At 35.5% G+C, this 24,557-nt stretch overlaps 1 protein-coding gene across 1 annotated transcript; it reads left to right on the forward strand.

Moving 5' to 3' along the window:
* Positions 1–3,941: 3,941 nt before the first annotated feature.
* LOC140756252 (beta-1,3-glucan-binding protein-like) lies at positions 3,942–22,561 on the forward strand. The gene is made up of 8 exons (XM_073091723.1): positions 3,942–4,117; positions 15,726–15,950; positions 16,339–16,571; positions 18,582–18,715; positions 19,300–19,466; positions 19,951–20,175; positions 20,748–20,890; positions 22,338–22,561. The coding sequence occupies exons 1-8, from the start codon at positions 3,994–3,996 to the stop codon at positions 22,518–22,520; spliced, it is 1,434 nt and encodes a 477-aa protein (XP_072947824.1). The 5' UTR covers positions 3,942–3,993; the 3' UTR covers positions 22,521–22,561.
* The last annotated feature ends 1,996 nt before the right edge of the window (positions 22,562–24,557 follow it).

Genomic DNA, 24,557 nt, shown 5'->3' on the forward strand with positions numbered 1-24,557 from the left:
CTTCCTCGTTAACCTACTGTCCACTGCTGGGCCTGGGTCTCGGTTCAGAGTAAACGGTTTCAGATTTTAGTCCACCGCGCTGACCAAGTGCTGATTGTTAGATAGAAAACCACGCCTTCTACACTCACTGCCCCACACTAGGATTCTCTGTGGGTGCCATGAACACACGTAGACTAATACACAATCTCACAGACCTTGAATAAAAATCTAAATTCATCATTTAGATATCTGTCTGGCCGGGGATCGAACCCGGAAATCTCTGCGCGTCAGACCGGCATTGTGACAGCTCCGCCACACGGGTCGTCATCCATCCTTGAGTTAAATAAAACTCTGACATGTTTAAGTTTCCTCGCGATGTTTTCCTTAACTAATTGACTAACTTACTGTTTAAGCGAGTCTTCATAACATTAAAAATCGGCGGTTCGTGTCTGGGATTCAAATCTGACACCCTGATTCACCGGGGGTTAGAAACCTCTATAAAATGGTGGTAGCTTTTTATGGTTACGTACCGAAGGGGTAAAACCGGAACTCCATTAGTAAGACTCCGCTGTCAGTCCGTCTGTCACAGGGCTCTATCTCCTGAACCATAATAGATAGACACTTGAAATTTTATAGGGTATGTATAATGGCCGCTATAGTAACAAATACTGAAAATTTTGAAAAAAAATTGGTGGTACGGAATCCTCCGCGTGCGAGTTCTACTTGCACTTGGCCAATTATTTAAGTTACATAACTTTTTAACTCAATAATAACCTAGGTAAAAAAATCGTCCCATACGTTATGTGTTACGTAACACATAATACGGCGAACGTAAAACCCAAACGATATAAATCCAAAGGTTCATCTCGCAATCTTGGGAATTCCACTACGATATCGTTTTATAAAATATCTTTTAGCATTACATAACTCTGTTATTATGATAGCATTGCAATGGATACGCGTAAACATTATCTGTTTTAAATATTTAGGGTTCCGTACAAAAAAAATATAATACAGGAATAGCAGACGAGCATGCAGTCCACCAGATGGTAAGTGGCTACTGCCGCCCATGGACTGAAGTCAACACCAGATAGGATTAGATTTTCCTACCTGAGGTCAGCCACAGATGCGACGCTATCCTTGAGCGCTATGCTGGAATGCCTCGGAAAAGTATGTCACCTTTACCACACCCTTCAAACCAAAACACAGCAACGTTAAACACTGCCGTTACGAGGCAGAAATAGTTGTGGCGGTGGTGGTGCCGAAGTCGAACCACAAAGGGTTCTACCACCTTTAAGTCTATTACTACACCGCCTTACCTTCAAAGGGATCTTTTAAAACGTAAAACCATGAGCGTAATAGCAATGTATAACTGACATTATATTATGAATCCACACGAACAACGTCGCAGGCACATCTTGTAAAGCTAAAGATTTTATCCTATTTGCAAAGTCATTCTAAGTTTGTTATTACGCAAACAATTGTATGGTGTTTTGCATATTTTAATTAGGTCATGCATTAGTAAGCAAATGCATCAATAATAAACAATTAACAACACAATAACAAGTCCTAAGCTTAAGGTAATTGAATTGCAGGAATACTATCTTTCTGGCACAAGTCGTGGCTTCGTGGTGTAAACATTGACCGCTCAATCCAGGGGCCCTTGGTTCGAATTCCAGATGCGACATTTTTTGAAGTATATGCAGATTAGAATCGACAATACAGCTTTTAAGAACATTTTTTTTTTATAATATAGGAGTAGCAGACGAGCTTACAGTTCACCTGATGCTAAGTGGCTCCTGCCGCCCATGGACATCTGTAATCAACCCCAGATAGGATTAGATATTCCTACCTGAGGTCGGCCACAGATGCGCCGCTACCCTTGAAGACAAAGGTGGAACGCCTCGGAAAAGTCTGTCTCCCTTACCACACCCTTCAAACCGGAACACAGCTGCGCCTAACACTGCTGTTATTAGGCAGAAATAGGTGTGGCGGTGGTACCGCCGGAGTCGAACCACAAATGGTTCTACCACCTTCAAAAAACATATTTTGGAATTGCTTAATTTGTTTCAAATATGACAGATCTATTTGCGCTTCAATACTACATGTAATCAGACCCAGATAAGGTTACAGTCGTACCTGAGGTCGGTCATAGATGCAATGCTTTCCCTGAGAACTAAGTTGGAACACCTCGGGTAAATGGCATCGGGCATCGGGTAAGCAATGAACACGCTCAGGGGGTCGTGTTCCGACAATACCGGAGCTTCTGTGTGAAAAAAAGGTTGAGAAAATATCGATAGCGTGATTTAGGAACGTAAAGCGCCATCTATTGATGAGTTATGGTAAGTCTCCATAAAAATATTTGGATCGGATTGATTGGATCACAGCAGCTAAAGGTGGTAGAATCCTCTTTGGTTCTACTCCGGCGACACCACCGCCACACCTCTTTCTGCTTAATAACAGCAATCTTAAACGCTGCTATATTCTGGTTTCAAGGCTTTCGTAAGGGAGACATACTTACCGAGGCATACCAGCTTAGTCCTAAGGCGTAGCGGTGCATCTGTGGCCGAACTCAGGAGGGTATCTAATTATATCTGAAGTAGATCACAGATGTGCATGGGCGGCAATAGCCACTTACCATCAGTTGGACTGCATGCTCGTCTACTCTCGCTACTCCTGTATTATAAAAAAAAAATCTTCACACTGCCGCAATAGAGTTATTGCCAAAAGCACGTGTGACGGTAGTGCCTCCGGGTAAAATCGGGTTCAACCACGGATATTTCGCAACGGGCGGCCCCAAACAGGTAGAAATAAACTCCTTTGAACTTTTATTCGCAAGAAGATTAAATTATTCGCGAATCGAGATAACACGTAAAAATGTGAACCGGTATTAAACCGGCAGTCATTTTCGACGATCTGTAGTAGGTATAGTAATCTATCAGAGTTGTCGCCATTGATAGCGATTTCATGAAAACATTGGATGGATTGATAGATAAATAATAACGGGCTTTATTAATTATTAACCCTATGTTTTGTCTACCAAAGATGACGACGTACCCCATACCGGTGAAATGCGCAAAGGGTCCCGGGTTCGATACCCAGCCAGATATTTGTATGATGAATTTAGATATCTGTTCTGGGTCTGTATTCGTATATGTGGTTATCCCTGTCGCCCAAGATACAGAAAATCCTGGTGTAAGGCTGTGAGTGTAGAAACCCTTTATTATTATTTATTAATAAAGTTCGACTTTTGACTATTTCTACATACTAGAACATTGTCATTTTCAAGCTTTGGTACGCAGATGGATAGATCAATTATTACAACGAACGTTAATAAAATAAAATATGGCTTAATAACATTCATTTAACTCACTAAAGCAAATGATAGGTAGTGAACGCCTAGTGGTTGAAAGTAGGCCTCTCAACCGCACTATCCAAGGTTCGAGTCCCAGGCACACACTTCTGACATTTGAAAGATAATGAAAATTATTTATCGCTTTATAGGGAAAGTAAAACTTTAAGTGAAATCCCACATATTTGAAATTCCAAAAAAATTTTGTTCTCAAAAGTCAAAAAGTATGAAATTTACCAATTCTCACTCTACCAGGGCGATGAACTGTGGCAAAGTTATATAAATTTTCAAAATCTTTGATAGGCTAAATTTGGATAGATTGAGTATTAATAACGAGCAAATTTCTATCTTTGGTAGACAAAAAAGGATAGATTACAGTGTACTTATTTATTAATAACAGACATTGCTCATACGCTTACAGACAACATAATAATATGCGCACATATTACGCATGCTATTATTTTATTAATTAACTCTCGCTATACATAATACATACAATACCTAATTTTCCAGACAAACAATACTCTAAAAAAACATTACAATATTAAACAATAAGGGGAAAAGGAATCACCGTCACCTCTATCCAGTGTTGGTCATTATTTACTTGATGCGCGTGCAGTGATCGCGACAGTCCGCGCCGGCGGTGACAGCGAGCGGTCGTCATGGCGCGCAAGACCTTGGGATTCCTGGCCCTGGCCTTCCTCCACCAAACCCTGGCTCAGTACATCGTACCACCTGCGAAGCTAGAAGCCATCTACCCCAAAGGCCTCCGTGTCTCCGTTCCAGGTAATAATTGATTTAATTAACATTCACAAAAGTATAATTAACTTGTATACATACTTGTCACATTATCGAATATTTGGCAGTATTTCTGTTTTCACCGACTTCGAAAGAGGTGCTTTAGGCTTTTGTATGGTTTCTTTCAACATTTTTTGCAACTTATAATTAGTTTACGATCCAATTATGTATAGATCCTATTTTTAGAAGCACAAAAAAACAAACTTGCACGTTATTTTATTATCAAACGACTACATATGAGGTTTTAGACAAATACGTGTTTGATTATCGTAAAGATTCGTTTGATTACGAGTTTTTAAAACAAAACAATTTTCCTGTCGTGGGTTTTTACCGAGTAGTACCAGTCTTCAACTTTTATTATTAGCGTATTTCTGTCCTTACTTAATACTATGTAAGTCCTTTCTTCAATAACCTATCTTTGTTATGTGGACGAAATACCGAGATTTGCCGACCTTGGTCAACGACTTAGTGTGCAGTTAATTAAGTATATCAGTATTGTTGAATGTGTGTATTTAGTACGAGTAAGGAAAATAACATAAACAAAGGTTTTTATGAATAATTTATATTGCTAAGTGGTGTGTTAGTATGCAATAGAATGTCTTCTGTTTTCCATAAGGCTTAGCATCAAGCTTACCTATTTGTTTCATGTAGAGTATGGCATATTTATCGATAATATAATTGTATAATTAAATCTGTATTTCAACACTACTTAAAGATATAAAAACCGTAATATAACGATATAAAGAATGCCTTCAGGCCTATAATATTTATATGAATTTATCATTTTCTTAATTCTTCACTGCCTTCTAGAGGGCATATTGAATTGTGACGTCATCTAACTTATAACCAACGGAGTGAAGACGGTTAAAATTATAGATCCTACGTCATAATTATGATCAGCAATTTAGATGTTATGTCTGAATACGTATTGGTCAAAATCCTAACCTTCGTTTTTGCTTCGTTGTAATAATTAAGAGTTCCTGTTCCTAATTTAAACAAAATCTCAGTCTCTAAGTTTCGTCAAAACATTATACCGTTGAGCTCAATTAACATCAATAAAGATTTGCAAATGTATCTTTTATTTTATCTTTTTTCTCGCAGTGATACGTGACACCAATCAAAACCAGTTTTATTGTAGCCTGTCCCTCGTGCATCACCGTTATTTTGTAATTTTTGCACTGAGTTAAATATTTTTGAAGTAAAAATTGTATTTTTAACACGCTTTTATTTGTAATATATAAGTAGCGAAAGAGCATACAGGCTCCTGATGGTAATTGGTCACATGACAATGCATCTGTAATCAACCCCAGATAAGATTGGATCTCTACCTAATGTCGGTTATAGATACATTCCTCTTCCTACCAAAGACTAAATTCGAGTCCAATCAGAGGTCAGCTACTCTGCTTACAGCTGCGTTCCTACCGAGGTCTAAGTTAAAATGCCTCGTAAAAGTGTTAGTCCCTCACCACACTCTAGAACACAGTAGCGTTCAACACTGCTATTATATAACAGAGGTGGTTGTGGTGCCGGTGGCGTCTCCGGAATCAAACCAAAAAAGGTTCTTGCACCTTCGAATTAAATTAGATTTATAATAAAAATCACTGATTTAAGTTTATACCTGATAAGAAAACGAAGCAGACCCTTAGGACACTAAATCCCGATTAATGAACTAGTTAGTATTTCTTTATTACTAAGATTGAAACTTTTAACGATGAAAGTTTAAAAGCTGTTTTCATAAACAGACCCTATTTTTTCTAAAAGAAACATAATAAATTCCTTTGAAGCTAAAGCTTGTCTTGTAAATAAGTCTTTAAGATCTTAATTGACAAAGTTTTTACAACGATTATGTTGAAAGTAATAGTAGTGAAAGGAGATTGAAGGTGGTAGAACCCTTTGTGGTTCGAATCCGGCGGCACCATAGCCACACCTATTTCTGCCTAATAACAGCAGTGTTAAGCGCTGCTGTGTTCTGGTTTGAAGGGGTAGGGTACATACTTTTCCGAGGAATTACAGCCTGGTCCTCAGAGGCAGCGGCGCATGTGTGGCTGACCTCAGGTAGTAATGTAATCCTATCTGGGGTTAATTACAGATGTCCTTGGGCTGCAGTACCCACTTATCATTATCTGCTAACACTATATTATATTAAAAAATTTTAGATCAAATTATTTTTATAGACCTATGTCCATCCACAAGGCCTTTAAGGAATGAACCAATTACGTAACGCTAAAAAACGTGTTTAGATTAAATTATCCGGCCTCCCTTCAAAGTAGCGTAGTCAATTAAAAAGTATTTTTAGATATAAAAAGACACGCGTTGCGAATTCAAAAACATTTTAATAATCTCTCGGAATTTATATTAATAACTAGAAGCATACGTCGATCTGTTATTTTAGGGTCCCAACGCAAAAATCTAAAAGCTATTTCTACCTAATAACAGCAGTGTTAGGCGCGGCTGGGTTCCGTTTTGAAGGGTGTGGTAAGGTAAGGGGGAGACAGACTTAGCAGTTTAGTAGTGCATTGTAAAAGTAAGGATGCTGCCTGACTTACAAATGAGGCAACCATCTTAAGAAGTTTTACTTCTAAGTTTCCATTCACACGAGCGGCTCGGAGAGCATCGGCTCGCATTTTTCTTTTCACACAGACCGAATGGTATACGATTGGGATTGACCGGAGCGGAGCCGCCAACTATTTCACATAGACCGGCTGGTAAAGATCTGAAAGCGGATGCGCTCGCAATCGGAGCCGATCGGCTGCGCGAGGGTGAATGAGCACGCAGTCAGAACCGGACGGTTCCTCTTATTATTTCACACGAAGCGCGTTCAAGCATTCTTAGTGATAAAAGAAGTGCACATGCAAATATTCCAATGTAATAAAAACTGCTCTTCTCTCCGAGCCGGTATTTGTGAACGGATCCTAAAACGACTAAGGTTTACGGGCCCAGACCTCAAGAACGGATTCGAGGATTCTAGACCCGCGGTGCGCGATACTCACAGGTTACCGACCGCTATTATTCTGAAAGTAAACAAATTTGATTTTGTTAAGAGCGGCGCCACGTGCAAAAGCTTGCCACACTGTACCAAGCATAATATGAAGCATAGATCAAAAACAGCGAAGATACAATTCTATAATTCATATTCGGACCCTACGCTGACCCTTGTCACCTTTTGTCGGGTGATCCCTCAAAGTGTTTACGAAAATCCAGAAATAAACGACAAATACGATAAATAGTAAGAAAGAACGAAACAAAATATCTTACATCTCACAAAGGAGACAATTGGTTACATTAATCTTGGAAATAGCCGTTTCTTTAAATGGCGTGGGAAAAGTAACAATAAACATAAAGAAGTAAATAATGATAATAACTATTGAAAAATGTTTATAAATATTTATATTATTTTTATTATATTAATGTAGCAGACGAGCATACAGTCCATCTGATGGGAAGCTACTGCCGCCTTTATCTGTAATCACTCCAGATAAGATTAGATTCCTATCTGAGGTTGACCGCAGATACTTTGCTATCCCTAAGGCCTAAATTGGAACGCCTAGGATAAGTATGTCAATGTCCCTGTACTTCCCGGACCAGAATAGGGCTACGGTATCCCCTGCCTGTCGTAAGAGGCAACTAAAAGGGGTTTCCGGGGTTGCGGGCGGCAAGAGTGGGAGCTCGAACCGTCCAGTCCGGAGAACCCGGAGTTCTCCAACAAGCGGCCACCGGGGGGGTTTTAGTGCGGTAAAAATCCCACATAACTCAGCGTCGCTCCCACGTCGTCGGGTACCTATTATGTCAAAGCGGAAAACAGCAGCGCTTAACGCTGTTGTTATTAGATAGAAATAGGTGTGGCCGTGGTGTCTTCAAAGTTGAACCACAAAGGATTTTATCACCTTCAAAACAAATAAGCAAAACTCCATACATTTTGCTCAACCAATATTTTTTGTTGCATCGTTTATATTATGAAAATAATGGAATATTTATGATAATGGCATTTCCACCATTAACAACGAATACTAATCTTGCTTAAGTATCTAAATTGGAATGACTAAAATTATTTTGATACTTTGTGCGGTATTTTCCCTGCGGACTAAGTTTGGTAATGACGTCTCGACAAATAAAATGTTCTGAGAAGTATCAAAAGCAATATAAATCATATAAATTGATGTCATCCAATTAACGTCGGCACATCAAATATACGATTACTATAATTTTCCTGTTAATGGTTTCTTAAATTGACGGTTCAAAACTCAGACGATAAAAAATAGATAGAGCCGCCCGCATTTCTAAAGCGGACCAAATTCTGCATGTTTGCACCATACATTAGTAAAGATTACTCGCTCCTAACAAGAAAATGTAACCTTTTGAAAATAGTCACTGTTAATTATTTTCGTGTTTGAAAAATAATTTTAAGAAAATGTAGTTTTTAGATCATTTACGAATGAAACGATATTTCTTCGCACTTTTTCTTCGATTTCGTGTCTTAACTGCGCACGTCAGCATTATTCCGCGTAAATTACACCATGACAGCCATTAAGCCACTGACAGAATTGGCTTCCTTCAATTACAAGGCGGTGAGATATCTATAGTCTATACTTATCTATGGTTTGCACAGTATTTCACCAATTACGCACACTAATATTTCAAATCACGCTAATTGATCTTTGTATAAAGTTATATTTGCGATGAATTGCTTAAAAATGGAGTCAAGTTATTAAGTAGGGAGAATATAATTCTACAGAACATAAAAAAGTTCAGTGTCACAACATGCACGTCTGCCGTTAAAATTCACCAGTTGTTCGATGTTGTTTCGATGTTCCGCGAGGCTTTATCTTTTTTATCTGAGGCATATACTTATACATATATTTTTACATTGACACATGCTAAATCCGAACACCTTCATTTTGTGGAATTCCTTTAATTTTCACGCCAAATTAATGATAAAAAAAATAATTTAAAAAATTTAAATTATTTATACTGCGGCCCATGGACATGCTGTTTTGGCTCCAAATAACATAAAAGTCCTACCTGAGATCCCCTTGTTGCCCCTACATCAGATTACAAACTCATTGATTTGTAAAATTCCACCAAATTTTAAATAGTCGACATTTTCTAAACAACATCTATTGACAATTCCAACGCCACTTTCAAAGTTTTCCGGACAAATTACAAAAACCACAAACAAATATTATAAAACATCTATAAGATCATGGTCGTTATAGTAGTTAAGTGGAACGTCTTTAACCTAATCAAGTGACATTTAACCTCTAATATGATAGGCATTATTAATTATATAAAATCTTATATTAAATAAGATTTTATACGATAAACTTATCCTACTCGTAACATACAGAAATATAACTGTTTTCCTCAAGCCTACCTTTTCGCACTCATATTGATCAACTATATTTCAAATGTTACTTCTAAGTTAACATATTATACACGTTTTAAAGCTACAAGGAAGATATTTTAATATCCTTAAACATATACGATGTTGTATTTAAAGATATTAAAAAACGCTAACGTCGCAAAATAATTTGCATAACTTTGATTTTTCGCAAAAAGATTTGATAATGACGGGTATAGACTCGTTCCATTCACAAATGCGATAGAATGAACGCACTATTAAAGAGATATAATGCCCCCGTTGGTCGTAATTTGACCACAAAACGAAACGAACAAAAAAATAAAAAAAAGCTTCTAGAATCGAAATAATATAGACGTATGCACACAATATTTGCATATGCAAATTTAAAATTGCAAATTTTAATTTCATTGAATGGATTGCAGTGTGTTTACTTCAAAGAGTTAGGCTTTAGGTAGAGACCCGTGTCTAGCAGGAATTGTCAGTGTCAAAAAAACTAGTTTTGAAGATGGCGGTTACACGAACTCTCAGAAGATGCTTAGTTCCGAGCACGAACTAGAAAAATACGAAACCTCTCATAGATTAGTAAAGATACTTCGCCGCCTTGTAATTGAATGAAGCCGCAAATGGCTTATTATAGTAAGTTCTTTTTTTGAATTCTTGACAAATAAAAACATTTTTAGAGAAAATTTAAGAATAAATAACTAATACTGCGTAATATACATAATAAATAAATATTTTTTATTTATTTATTTAATTATTTCAAACATTTTAGGGATATTTTAGCACGGAGACGTGGCAAAACTTTTTTACGCAACTATTTCAATTCTCAAAATTGGGTACATTTTCTTGTTAGGAGTGAGTAATCTTTACTAATCTATGAAACCTGTACATAGATTTAGGCAGACAGACTTGCGTGCGTGTGGTAATAGGCCAGTGTTGTCAGGTTGCCAAAACCACCTAAGAAATACAAAATTTTAACGACTATATTTATCAATATTTAATGTACTGTTACGAATATATAATAATAATGCCAAAATTATTAATTTTATTGACAAATAACATAAATTCTAATGGTTAAGATCGTAATTTTATTTAAATAATGTAAAAAAAATATTTAACCTGGGGAAATTGAAAAGTCATTCATGAAGCTAACAACTGACTGAAATGACTGTTTTCGAAAACCGCCACACGCACTTAAAAGGTTGTCGGACTATAGTCTGATTCATAATTAGGTGTCCAAAATGTAAACAAAGGTGTTGACCTATCAAGAAAATACGTTTCAAATGGTAGTTTCTTACTTTTTGACAACATTAAATTAATACAACAATAATAAAATAATAATCTAAATTAAGATCAATTCACATTTTCTAATATTTATATTACCTCAATTTCGTTCCATATAGTATAATAATAAAAAACAAGGTTTATGGTAGAAAATTAAAATGTGATAATGGTAACACAATCGGAACCCAAAACATTTCTTGTGCCGTCATTTTTAAGTTTCGTAGCTGATATTATTCATTTTCGTGATTGTAATCGAACTCAAATGAATTATTGTTATCATAGCCCGTTTGTTAAATTGTGAATAATTGTAAAGTTTTCGTATTTTGTTGAGTTTGTTAAAGTTTTTGTTTCTTGTTAATTTTGACAGTGACATTTGTTTGTTTACTTTTTGGACACCTAATTATGAATCAGACTATAGAAGTGCGTAAAATTATCAAATACCAATTATTTTCCTATTTTATCATGTTTGTTTATATTGTCTGAAATATATTATTAAATAAATAAATAAATTTATCTCAACCGTTATTATTTATTATTGTTTCATAAGAACATAACAACCATAATACAGATAATTAAAAGCGGTCAATGGTCTTAAGGATGCAAATAACAATGTACGTCATTGTATATTATTGCATACAAGAATATGTTGCAGAAAATTTTAGGGATATTTTAGCACGGAGACGTGGCAAAACTTTTTTAGCCAACTATTTCAATTCTCAAAACTGGGTACATTTTCTTGTTAGGAGTGAGTAATCTTTACTCCTTACCTTCTTAATCTATGCTCCTTACCTTCTTTTTATGATTTCATAGCATTTAAAAAACATGTGGGACTCACTGGCACAGTATACACAGTCGTGAGTCGTGACCCATAACATAAATAAAAAAAAAAATCTTAATATGACAATTAAAGAGTTACGTTCATAGACGTTGAAATTTTCCTCAAGGATTTTCCTATTGCGCCTACGTATGATTTATAGCCACAAATTGGCCACATAGCAATTATTTTAGCGAACGATTTATCCTATGAGGTAATGTTTAGAAAAATATACTCTTATTATTTTTATAAGGATGTAAAATTGCGTTTAGTTTTTATATAACATAATTATATTTTTACATGAGCTTCTTTCACAGTTATCACAGGGCTAAATCTAGTCTAGTGCTCGTTTTTGGGTTAAAGTATTCTTGGTTACCCCTGCTAAAGCAAAATTAGGACTTAGATGTAAATGCGCGGAATAGTTAAGCGGTGAGCTCAAAGTTAAGCTACGAAGCTAAGTCATCTAGCTATGAAAATGTTATTGCTACTCCACTCGCATCCGTAGCTCCAATCCTTAGCTCGCATATCTACGTGTACGTCTAAAAAATAGCGTAGCTCTCAGAGCTAAGCTAAGCAATTAAAATCAAGGAATCTTATTGGTGGATAGGATACACATACATCACTTAACTACCTCGCACATATTTCGTAATAAGGCTCCCTAGATAAGTGGGACTTTTTTTTATAATATAAGAGTAGCAGACGAGCTAGTAAGTGGCTACTGCCGCCCACAGATAGGATTAGATATTTCTAACTGAGGTCGGGCACAGATGCGTCGCTACCCCTGAGGACTAAGCTGGAACGCCTCGGAAAAGTCTGTCTCCCTTACCACCCCCTTCAAAACGGAACACAGCAGCGCCTAACACTGCTGTTATTCGATAGATATAGGCGTGGCGGTGGTGCCGCCGGAGTCGAACCACAAAGCGTTCTACCACCTTCAAAACTACTACTAACTACTAACTGTCCTACTTAGGGTCGATTACTGACGTCCATTGCCAGCTTCCATCACCATCCATTTAGTAGACGGCATACCAGTTCCTTAAAATTCTTCAAAATTATATATTTTCGTAAGATCTAAGATTTCACGGTACATTCATACATCAATTTCATACACGGCTTATTAAATCAACTATTGCGATCAATAACAACTCGTTTCCAACGAAACATAATTATAAACCAGAAACAATAAATCAAATTTTATTTTAACCAAACGTCAAACGATTAGGCACAAATAAAAATTAAATATGTTCTCGATTCGAAAACAAAAACTCGTTTCTGCTAAAGCTCCAGTCACATGATAGTATGAAATAATATGTAAATTTTATTTACCAATCGTTATACAAAGTAAAAAAATTTGATGAAGATGCAGTTAACTTGTGAATAAAGTGATAAAATCGAATAAAACACGTTTTTATAATTTTACGGCTTGAACCTATTAACCACCTCAAAGTCCGTCGTTTCTTGCCCTGTCATTATTTCTGTGCATTGGCATTCTTGGCTGCAAGTGGAACGTACTTAAAATGGCTGCGTTTCCCGCGAAATGAAGTAGCCTAATGTTCCATATTTAAATATTTACATCGTAAATTTAGTACTGCTAGGTTAGCCCTCCTCACCTTTGAGAGGACTTCCTTTCCCAGCAGTGGGATAATAATGTGTCGATATTGCAATAGTGTGTTAGAGTCCTAATGAAAGATACAAATTAATTAATGCCCCACGTCCTGCAAAATATTTAACCAAGATAGTTGAGCATCCATTAATCATCCAAAGAATTTTGATTTCACAAAAAATAAACGATTGTAAGCCGAAGTCATTGACTTACTCGAGCACGGAGTCAGTTATATTACTTTTATTTTTTTAACTCATCGAAACGCAAGGTTCAATATCCCATATTGAAGGATCCAGGTTCAAACTCAGCTTTTAACCCAGGTGGAAACTTAGACAACTAAATAATATATTAAAATTCCTGGTCTGAGTCTGTGTATCTATCTGTCTATATGTCTTTCTATCTATCTTATGTCTATCTATCTATTTGTCTTTCTGGATACACAATCATCCATGACACCAACGAAACATGGCGCCTCAAAATATAGCATCTTTAAATTATGGTTATGACTATGATATTATGATATATTATGATTTAAATAGCAAACATGCATGCTGTTTACTTTCTGTTAGTGATTACTGCTGCCCATGGCTCATGTAACCAACCCTAGAAAAGAGGTTCCACGTAAAGGCAATCAAAGATTCGTTGCCACTCCTGAGAACTAAGATGGTCATGTCTTCCACACGTCATCAACTCATTATAGTCCCACTGTTGGGCACGGGGCTCCTCTCAGAATGAGAAGGATTAGGTAATAGTCCACCGCGCTGGCCAAGTGCGTTTTGGTAGACTTTGAGATTTTTTTATATAAATTTCTCAGGTATGCGGGTTTCCTCACGATGTTTTCCTTCACCATTTTAAGCAAGTGATAATTGATTTATAATACGCACATAACTTTGAAAAATTAGAGGTGGGTGCCTAGGATTTGAACCATGGACATCTCGTTCGAGAGGATGAGTTTCTAAACCATTAGGCTATCATTGCTTTTTTGCAAGATCACCTCATCCACAACTTCCAACCAACTAGCATACACAACCTTCTACCGCAACACCTATACCTACTGCTTCACGCTAGAAAAATGTGTAGCAATAGTATTGCCCCTAGTCAAATCATTCTAATTCTACTTTTAAGACCATTGTAAATATTATGGACTTTTACGAGTTCCAACGTAAATATAAAGGTGATTTAAGTGTTTCAATAACACTACAGGTAAGATGTCGACATACTTGGCAAATACTCGATCCTTTGTAAGCAAGCCTCGTATATATTTAAGACACATGTTGACTATAAAGTGTATGATTACAAGACGCACTATAGGTACTTAAACTAACAACTTTTGGTAGCATTAAGCACATACAAAACTTTGACATAGTACTGTGCACATAGATTAGTAAAGATTACTCACTTCTAACAAGAAAGTGTACCCAGTTTTAAGAATTGAAATAGTTGCCTAAAAAAGTTTTGCCACGTCTCCGTGCTAAAATGTTCCTAAAATGTCTGAAATAATTATTTATTTATTATGTAAATTACGCAGTATTAGTTATTTATTCGTAAATTTTCTCTAAAAATTTAAAGATTTTATTTGTCAAGAATTCAAAAAAAAGAACTTACTAATAAGCCGTTTGTGGCTTCATCCAATTTCAAGGCGGCGAAGTACCTTTACTAATCTATGACTGTACAGTATAAAATACTGTGCAGGAAAACACGAAGGTAAATTTGCATGCACTCCTAAATTAAAAACTACAAGGTTTCAATTTTAACCACTCACGCTTGGAGTCCAGGCAAATCTTAAACAAAAACATTTTTTTTCGATGTTAAGTGCATATTAGAAATTAATTATCACTCACTTTACGGCCCAAAGCAAACATTGTAAGAAAAAATATGATAATACAAAAGACGAAAAGGTATTAAAAAATATGCCAATCCAACTACCAATCCGAACTTTACCAAGATGGTAGCAATGACCTAAACATTTCTCAGTATGGGTTGATGATATTTTTTAAACCCAACTCAAAAAGACTACTACTAATACCGGTATAGTCCGCGTAAAACCGCTAGTCCGCTCTGAATATCTTCGATCAATAATACTATGTTGATCGAAGCTGAATATAGAAATAAATCGCGGCGCCATAGGAAATTGTATGACTAAAACACCTGCTCAGACACCTGACTCAGACACCTGCTCGCAACAACTTCAAAGCGGACTAGCAGTTTGGCGCGGACTATTAAATTAATTATTAAACTATTAATAGACTATTAATAGTGTTCCGGACTATTAATAGTGTTCCTATTACTACTACTACTAGTATAATACTACTACGTTACGCTAAGTTAACATTAGTATTGACTTACCGGAAAGACGCTTCGTCACTTAGCTCAAAATATTATATACTAGTGTTGTGACCTTTAGTGGACAAATAATATTTTTTGCTTTTTTTAATGATTCCTTATGAGACTTTTTTTTAAATTAATCTAATCTTTATTTTATTTTAATTTAGTTTTATCATAAACACAAAGTAATATAAATAATTCTCATTTCCAGATGAGGGTTTCTCTCTTTTCGCTTTCCATGGCAAACTCAACGAGGAGATGGATGGTCTGGAAGGTGGCCACTGGTCAAGAGACATCACCAAGGTCAGGGATGGAAGGTGGACGTTCAGGGACAGGAACGCCCAGCTGAAAATCGGAGACAAGATCTACTTCTGGACTTACGTAATCAAGGATGGTCTAGGATACAGACAGGATAACGGGGAATGGACAGTTACAGGTGAGATGTCATTACTGCTATTACAAGAATCCTTTAAAATGTTGAATTCTTTCAAACTCTCTGAATAATTATAATATTATCATGAAAATTTTTTATGTACATAAATAATCGTAGAAACTCACAATGAATTGATAAATGCATAAATAATGTTATTGCATGGAAATTCATATGTGATGGATAAATATCCAAAATAGATTACTAATATAAAACGATCTATATCCAAAAGTCTCGTGAATAATATAAATTATTCAATGTGTATTCATTAGAATATAATGGTCATATTTTCTAATCTTACACTGGTTGTTCGTCTAGGGAATATAAAACTTACAATTTCATCGCATTGTTCAGATATTCTCAATTTAATTACCAAAGATATTTCCGTTTCCAGAATTCGTTGACGATTTGGGCAACATAGTGAACATTAACAAGGAGCCGAAACCTTCAGGGTCAGGGGGACAGGGTTCGACCCCGAGACCAGTAATTTGCGACATCTCCCAAACCCAGGTCCAAGACCTGTCCAGCGTCTGCAAAGGCGCTCTGATCTTCGATGAAGAGTTCGATGAACGCAGTATTAATGACCTTAGTTTCTGGGAGAAGGAATTTAAGTTCCCCGCGGAACCGGTTAGTTTAGTTTTTTCGTTATATGCAAAAAGTGAACATTAATTTCACCTGATCTGATTGCTGTTCAAAAGATGTGTGACCAATCATGAATAGGTGGGTTCTGTCTGAAATCAGTGACAATTATAATGCGTTGCTATTCCTACTTCCGGTATATTATTCCAAAGTTGCGCTTTCTATTACGATGAAACTACAAGGCAAGAAAGTAGCATAAAAATTGTTACCATAAGAGTTAATTGGGGTCATTACAATGCAAGCAATCAAGTTCTACCATTTTCAAATTTGAGTTGATATAATACTCAATATTTTTTGATTATATTGTTTTCTCATTATTTTAATTATTCCCTCACAATATGTGTTTGGTTTTATCACTAACATACATAATATACGCCACACCAGTAAGACGCTCCATAAATAAGCGTTTTTGGAACAGAAAATAGTGATTTCAAAATTTACCTACACATTACCACAGCTCCACGAGTTTCATTTTTCCAAAGTAAGTAACAAACCATTATTTTTGTACATCAAGGCTTTACCAAAATTGAAATAACCCATTAACTACAGGCTTCCTAACCATCTAAATAGAAAAATTACCTAAATTAATAGCATAATTCGTCAAGTTTGGCAAATCATCAAATAATTGGCTCAAAATTTTTATAGTCGTGGAGTTTGCTATAAAATTACTAATATTTTAGTTCTTGATTTGGGAACAAATTTGCTCTGTATAAATATATCACAAAGTCAATTGTCTTCAGGAGAGATGCCGATTTTGCTGCACACAGAAGAAGAACCACAGTTATTTTGGTTCAAGACAAAGAAATAATTCACAACAAAGAAGTCGACGAAAAAATTTTAGAAAAACAAATACTGACTCGAACTCAGAAGTAGATGAACTTACTTCAGGAGTACACTTACTAATGCAGGAAATAACTATGCTCAAAGAAAAATTGGAAGAAACGACAAGATCGTTAAATAAATGCCATGAAGATTTGGAAGAATTTATAAATTTCGTGAAATCCACCAATGCTCGACTGAAAAACTTAGAGGATAATCAGTACTAAACAACATGAAATACAGTAAAATTGATATGTTTGAATAAAGCTTTATTAAGGAATTTAAGGAAGATGAAGACTAAGAAGAAATTGCAACTATTATGAATATTATTCTAGTAATACTATTGTTATTGATAACTATTAAAGAACGCATGAGAAAAGATTGTGGTGATCGTATAAAACTACTCGTAATGAAACAATCATTAATAACGAATGATATTTTTAAGTATGCCAAAAATCCATGAAGACCTGACATGGATGTACTTTGTTTCATCTTTAATATGATTTCGAAAAGAATGTTTATCATTAAAAATGCTATTAGCATATTACTTTTTTGTTTTATTTTACTGTAGACAAGATAAATTAAATAACTTAAAGGTATTTAATAGATGTCTGCTATACATACAATCTATATATAAACGTGCCAATGATATCATTGTGAAACCAGTTTTGATGAGATTATCATAATGATTTAATCGATTTTTTTTCGTTTAGTATTTTTAATTAACGTTGTCTATGATACTTTTCAGCGTCGAACAATCATATTTCTACTTCTGGCTAATAAAAAGATCTTGCTTAAAATACTAGTCTTAAGTTGCTCACGTTTTGGCAGTATCTGTTGCAATGTAATTAACCCACATGCTTTTCTATAGTTAAAGTTAGCGTTGTCTATTGTGACAGCCTCCCTGATCAGGGATAAGTTTTGTTAAAAGTAGTCACCGTCGCTTATGAATATTTGCAATAACAGAAGTGTCGTTAGTGCATCGCCGCTTTTAAAGAAGAGCTCTTTTAAACATTTTAAGGGCTCCATATGATAGCGCACTGAGAATATGCTAGAGAGGTTCTTTCTACATCTTGCACAAGCAAAAACAATAGTACATGTCAAACCATGGAGGACCATCACAATATCAGACTAGGATAAATCAGTCAGCACCATGATAAATCAATACAATTGTTCCAGGACTACCCATTCAACATTTACATCCCGGATAAGACCTTGAAACTGGAGGGTGGCTCTCTAGTAATTACACCTCTGATAACTGAACAAGTATACCGGGAAGGATTTACCAACGAAGCTTTGGATTTAACTGACAGGTTATTTTCTAACTTTTTATTTCATTCTGTCACATCACAAAAGAAAGTAACATATAGATAATGATCTAACCAGAAAGAAAACATCCGCTGAAATTAGGACACATACCCTCGGCCCTATAGGAATTATATTGATATAAAGAGATTTATATATTGCTTATTTATAATTCATAATTATAAATCAAAACAACATTGATAGTGCTACCATTTTGAAAGCTTATAGAACCCTTAGTGCTTCCACCCCGGTCGCACCACCTAGAGCCAAATAACCGCAGTGTTAGGGTGTGGTAAAGGAGATATACTTTTCTGAGTAATTCCAGCTTAATCCTCAGGGGTAGAGAAGCCGCAGCTATGACCGACCTCAGATGGGTATCTAATCTTATCTGAGAGTAAAAACATAATTCAATTTTCGGCCATGAGGCGCTTCAATCTTTACAGATAAATTGTAATTGCCTTTTTGTGATTATAATAGTTGAAATTTGCCGTAACTTTTAAAGGTAGTCTGACCCCTTAGGAGATTTACTAATCGTTTGAGCCATCGATTTCACAAGAAGTAATTCAACTAATGCAATAAATTAAAATTACAGGTGCACTGGACAAGTTGGAACAAGGGAATGCAGTCGCGTGGCTTCAGGAGCCGACATCATCCCACCGGTGATCACTGGAAAGATTAACACGAGAAAGAACTTCAACTTCAAATTCGGAAGAATTGAAATCAGGGCCAAATTGCCCTCAGGAAGCTGGCTTTTACCTGGTAAATATGAAGTTTTATATTTCAAGAAAATTAATGAAACCTTAGAATTTCACATATTTTACGAGATGTACATCACAAATCAGAGGGTAAAAATAGAGATATTTGAGGAATGTAGGCTGCATGCAAATTAATGTAGTAGATACATGATACTTAGTATAAATTGAAATTATAGTTCTCCAAACAACATTTGGACCAACATAAACATAAATAGTCCTAAATAATTAAGTGATAAGATTTGACGTGTGTTACGTAATTTAAAAATATTAGGAATCTTCGCCTCCTCAATCCGGATTTTTTTCGGGTAAGCACAATTGTGCTTGTTTTCGGGTAATTACCCGAAAATTTTCGCTTGCATATATTTTGAAAATTACCCTCCAACAACATCCTTTCTTTGTTTTTAACAAAATATCTATAAAATCCTGACGCTATGCATATTTTAATACATACAATGCACATAGAATAATAAGATTTAATTGTCTTTCAGAATTAAACCTGGAGCCTAGGGACAATTCATACGGCGCTCAACGCTACGAATCTGGTATTATCAGGGTGGCTTTTGCTAAAGGCAACACCATTTATGCCAAGAAACTGTACGGTGGTCCAGTTCTTTCTGACGCGGACCCATACAGGACTCTCTTGCTGAAGGAGAAGATTGGAATTGACAACTGGAACAAAGACTTCCACAACTACACCATGATTTGGAAACCAGGTATGAAAAAGTAGTAAATTAAGTATGTACGGATATAATAAGTTAGGATAGGATAGGTTAGGTTAGGAATAAAGTATGTATGGAAATAATAATTTGGCTTTAATTTCTAGGGAAGCAATTCTAAGCCTATTTAAGGCTTTTAGGCTTTTTGGGTAGTAGTAAATACTAAATATACATAAAAACTGCTGACTATAGCAATTCCTATGTTGCAGATGTTATTTTATTCATAAACATTAAGATTTCTTAGCAATATAAAAATTATGGGTTCTATCGACACATGGCTTTTGGTTTTTACCCCAGCAATTGTTGTAAAGTATTAATTAAGTCTCCTTGCCTTTTGCACATATAGAAATTCTACACATGCAAATACGTTATACATGTATTTTGATCAAGAATAATCTAAATAGAGATTTGGTAATAGATTCTCCTGCACTCTCTTCTACGCCTGCTTCTTTTTTGCCATATTTTCTATGCGAATTTTGCCCTACGAACACAGAGTGAACCAGATATCATAAGAAGTTTATGATTTAGTATTTTCATAAGAAGATTAAGAAGTTTGACTGCATTTTCAGACGGTATCGATCTATTCGTCGATGGCGAAAAGTACGGAACCGTGGACCCTGGTGAGGGCTTCGCTGCGAGTGGAAGGCAACACCTCGTCCCTCACGCGGCTTTGTGGAGCAGGGGAACCCTGATGGCGCCTCTGGATGAAATGGTAATTTAGTAATACGCATTGATACATGATATGACCATAATAGCACAAAATCGTAGACAATAATAAATGTAAGAGTAGCAGACGAGTATGGAGTTTGCACGTTTTCTGCTTAGCCTAAAGGTAGACTGGCAGAGAATGCTTCTAGCATTAAGTCCGCCTTTTATACCAGTGTTAGTTAAGGTATAATAAAGTAAATAAATAAATAAATAAATGGAGTCCACCTGATGGTATGGGGCTACTGCCGCCCATGGACATCTGTAACCAACCCCAGATAAGATTAGATTCCTGTCTAAGGTCGCACACAAATGCGCCGCTACCCCTGAGGACTAAGAATGCCTCGGATAAGTATGTCTCCCTTACCACACCAAAGTTAAAAAAGTTGAAGATATGTATTTGAGTAAGTTATAATTTTGAATGGTCCAATAAATTTTAGACAGCATTATTGTTGGGAACCGAAATGCAGAGTAGTAGGCAAAATAGTAAAAATATTTAATGATTTCCCCAATTAAATGATTTAAAGCATAACCCTAATTACCAGATAATGATCATTTAATGGGTATAAAATTAGTAAATCGTTTAAGTTTCACTATTAAACTACTTACTATCAAATATGTTTGAATTTATTACGTAATTAATTAACGATTTTAGTATTATTTTTGTTATTAACTTCAATGTTATAATCTACGAACCATTTATTGTGTGTCATTTTTATAAGGTAGAGATAGCAAAGAAGCAAATGATAGCCTTGTTGGTAACTGGTCACTATCGTCGTCGTCGTCATCCTATTATTGTCCCACTGCTGGGCACGGGGCTCCTTTCAGAATGAGAAGGATTAGACCATAGTCCAACGCGCTGGCCAATTGGTAGACTTCGTATGCGCACTCATGTTTACTCACGATATTTTCCTTCGCCGTTAAAGCAAGTGATAACTAATTTCAAAAACGCACATAAGTTCGAAAAATCAAAAGTAATAATTTTGCCTGACATTCGAACCTCGGATACCTCCAACTTGAGGCAGAGTACCAACCACGATGATATCACTGTCTTTACCGCCCTTTGATATTTATAAACCTCATATAATATAAATGCTCGTTCGCTACTTGTATATTATAAAACAATCTTCTTCTTCTTCTTCTTCAACCATTATTCACCGAATGCTGGGTATAGGTCTTCTCATGGTGCTTCCATGTGGCTCGATCGCCTGCCATTCTTATCCAATGGCGGCCTGCTATTTTGACCAGGTCGTGCCGGTTGCCTCCCAACGACTCTTTTGCCTCGTATTGATCTCCACTCGAGGACTTTTCAGGTCCATCTGCCATCATTTCTCCGGCAGACATGCCACGCCTATTGCCATTTGCGGTGCGCTATGGTTAAGTCAGCCACTCCTGTAAAAACAAAACAATTCTGCAAAACATAATTCATTTCAATAATAAATAATGTGTTCTAGTTCTACGTGTCCATCGGCCTTCGAGTTGGTGGAGTCCACGACTTCCCTGACGGCCCAGAGAAACCCTGGAAGAACAAGAGCCGGAAGGGCATGGTGTCCTTCTGGTACCACATGGAGGACTGGATCTCCTCCTGGTACACCCCAGAGATGAAGGTCGACTACGTACGGGTCTATGCGCTCTAAAAGTTGTGATACTCATAATAAAATTTTATACTAATTTTTAATTTGGTTTTGGATTTACCTTGAACCTTGGCACTTTATGAAAAATAAGCCTTGAACTACTTACATAGAATTTTAATTAAAAATTAAAAAATCTATCAACTTTTTTAGGTGAATTTGAGAAAAAAACCTTTTCTTTTTATTTCCGTATGTAAGGAGGTTCTGTGTTAGGCTATTATGGCTTTATAATTAGCAATTATTTAGTGGTTAACGCGACTATCAAAATTTGCTTACGAACTATTAGCTATTAGATTATGCATAAAAATACAAAGACGTACTGTCTTTGTATTTTTATGCAAATATTTTAGGGACATTTTAGCACGGAGACGTGGCAAAACTTTTTTACGCAACTATTTCAATTCTCAAAACTGGGAACATATTCTTATTAAGAGTGAGTAATATTTACTAATCTATGGCCCTAGACAGAAAAGTCTAATACTGACATCCTAGGTATTAAAAACTCCCAACATAATGAATACCGGCGGGAATGCCGTATATTAATAATATCTATCGTGAGCCTTACCGATTGTGGAATTGATGAAATCATTACCTTTTGTAACAGGAAAATAGTAAGCCAATACATACCTTCTTAGATTTGTAATTGGCAATGTAAGAAACTCGATGTACGTAAAGTGCTTTCATAAAGCTGTCAGATTGAAAACGTTGTCATTCACTGACTTACTATTGTAATATTTCACAGAAAAAAAAATGCTTAAACCCCGACAAAACTGCTTAATATTAAGTATAATAAGACCTTCATACATCATCTTCTCCATAGGCTATTCGCGCCATAATTCTTGTTTTTTTTTTAATCACGTTTACGCCAATTAAATATAGTTACGACCTGTGCTTACGGCCAGTATTTTTCGCGTGACAGTTTTATACCTTTGTTAAATTATTTATTTGAATAAATATAATATATGTGACCCTGCTTAAATAAATATTAAACATAATACATATTCTAAATAAAAAGTAATAGAAAAAAATGTTGTCAGAAAGCAAAGTTTTATTACCTAGCCTTTATTCACATAGAATTATTATTATTGGTAAAAATATCGTAAGCAAAACAATTTATTTTATAAATATATTACCGACATGTATAAATGTCTCTAGTAAGTTAATGAGACAAAGCATCATAATTAAATTATCTTTACCACAATGCTAAAGTAAACAAAAAATTAAGTTTTGGCGGGAAAGAATCTACCGCTTCAATCAAGAATATCAAACCGCAAGCGCGTCGCCCACAGCTGTCATGATATTTTTTTCCAAAATACTTATATGTGACAATTACTATTTTAAATACTTAAATAAAAAATACATTGATAATAATTAACGAAATATTTATGAAAATGAAAATGAGGGGATTCATTTAAAATAAATGTAATTTTTTTTTTACAGGCTGGCTGTATAATTAAATGTACCTACCTATATCGGTTGCGTAATTGATTTAAAAATATGTATTCAGTTGGCGGGAAGATAAAAGTTTTATTACTGTTGCAATTTCAAACAAATATCATCAATCAACAATAGAATTATTTGTTTCTTACAAAAGGCAAACAGGAAGTCCCGTATCAATTAGCACACTTTAGTGACATAATGCGAAAGGTATTTTTGTTATGCAATAAATACAGATTTTTTTACAAGGTTCAAGCCATAGATTAGTAAAGATACTTCGCCGCCTTGAAATTGAATAAAGCCACAAACGACTTATTAGTAAGTAATTTTTTTTTAAATTCTTGACAAATAAAAACATTTTTAGAGAAAATTTACGAATAAATAACTAATACTGCGTAATTTACATAATAAGTAAATAATTATTTCAAATATTTTAGGGACATTTTAGCACGGAGACATGGCAAAACTTTTTTACGCAACTATTTCAATTCTCAAAACTGAGTATATTTTCTTGTTAGGAGTGAGTAATCTTTACTAATTTTCAAGCATTGAGATTCAAGTAGCAAGTGGGAATTCATTCTGACCGATTGCAAGTTGTCACTGCCG

This window comes from Epargyreus clarus, unplaced genomic scaffold, assembly GCF_041222505.1.
Source record: "Epargyreus clarus isolate Ecla_fem2 unplaced genomic scaffold, WU_Ecla_fem_2.2 ptg000034l, whole genome shotgun sequence".
Classification (NCBI taxonomy): domain Eukaryota; kingdom Metazoa; phylum Arthropoda; class Insecta; order Lepidoptera; family Hesperiidae; genus Epargyreus; species Epargyreus clarus.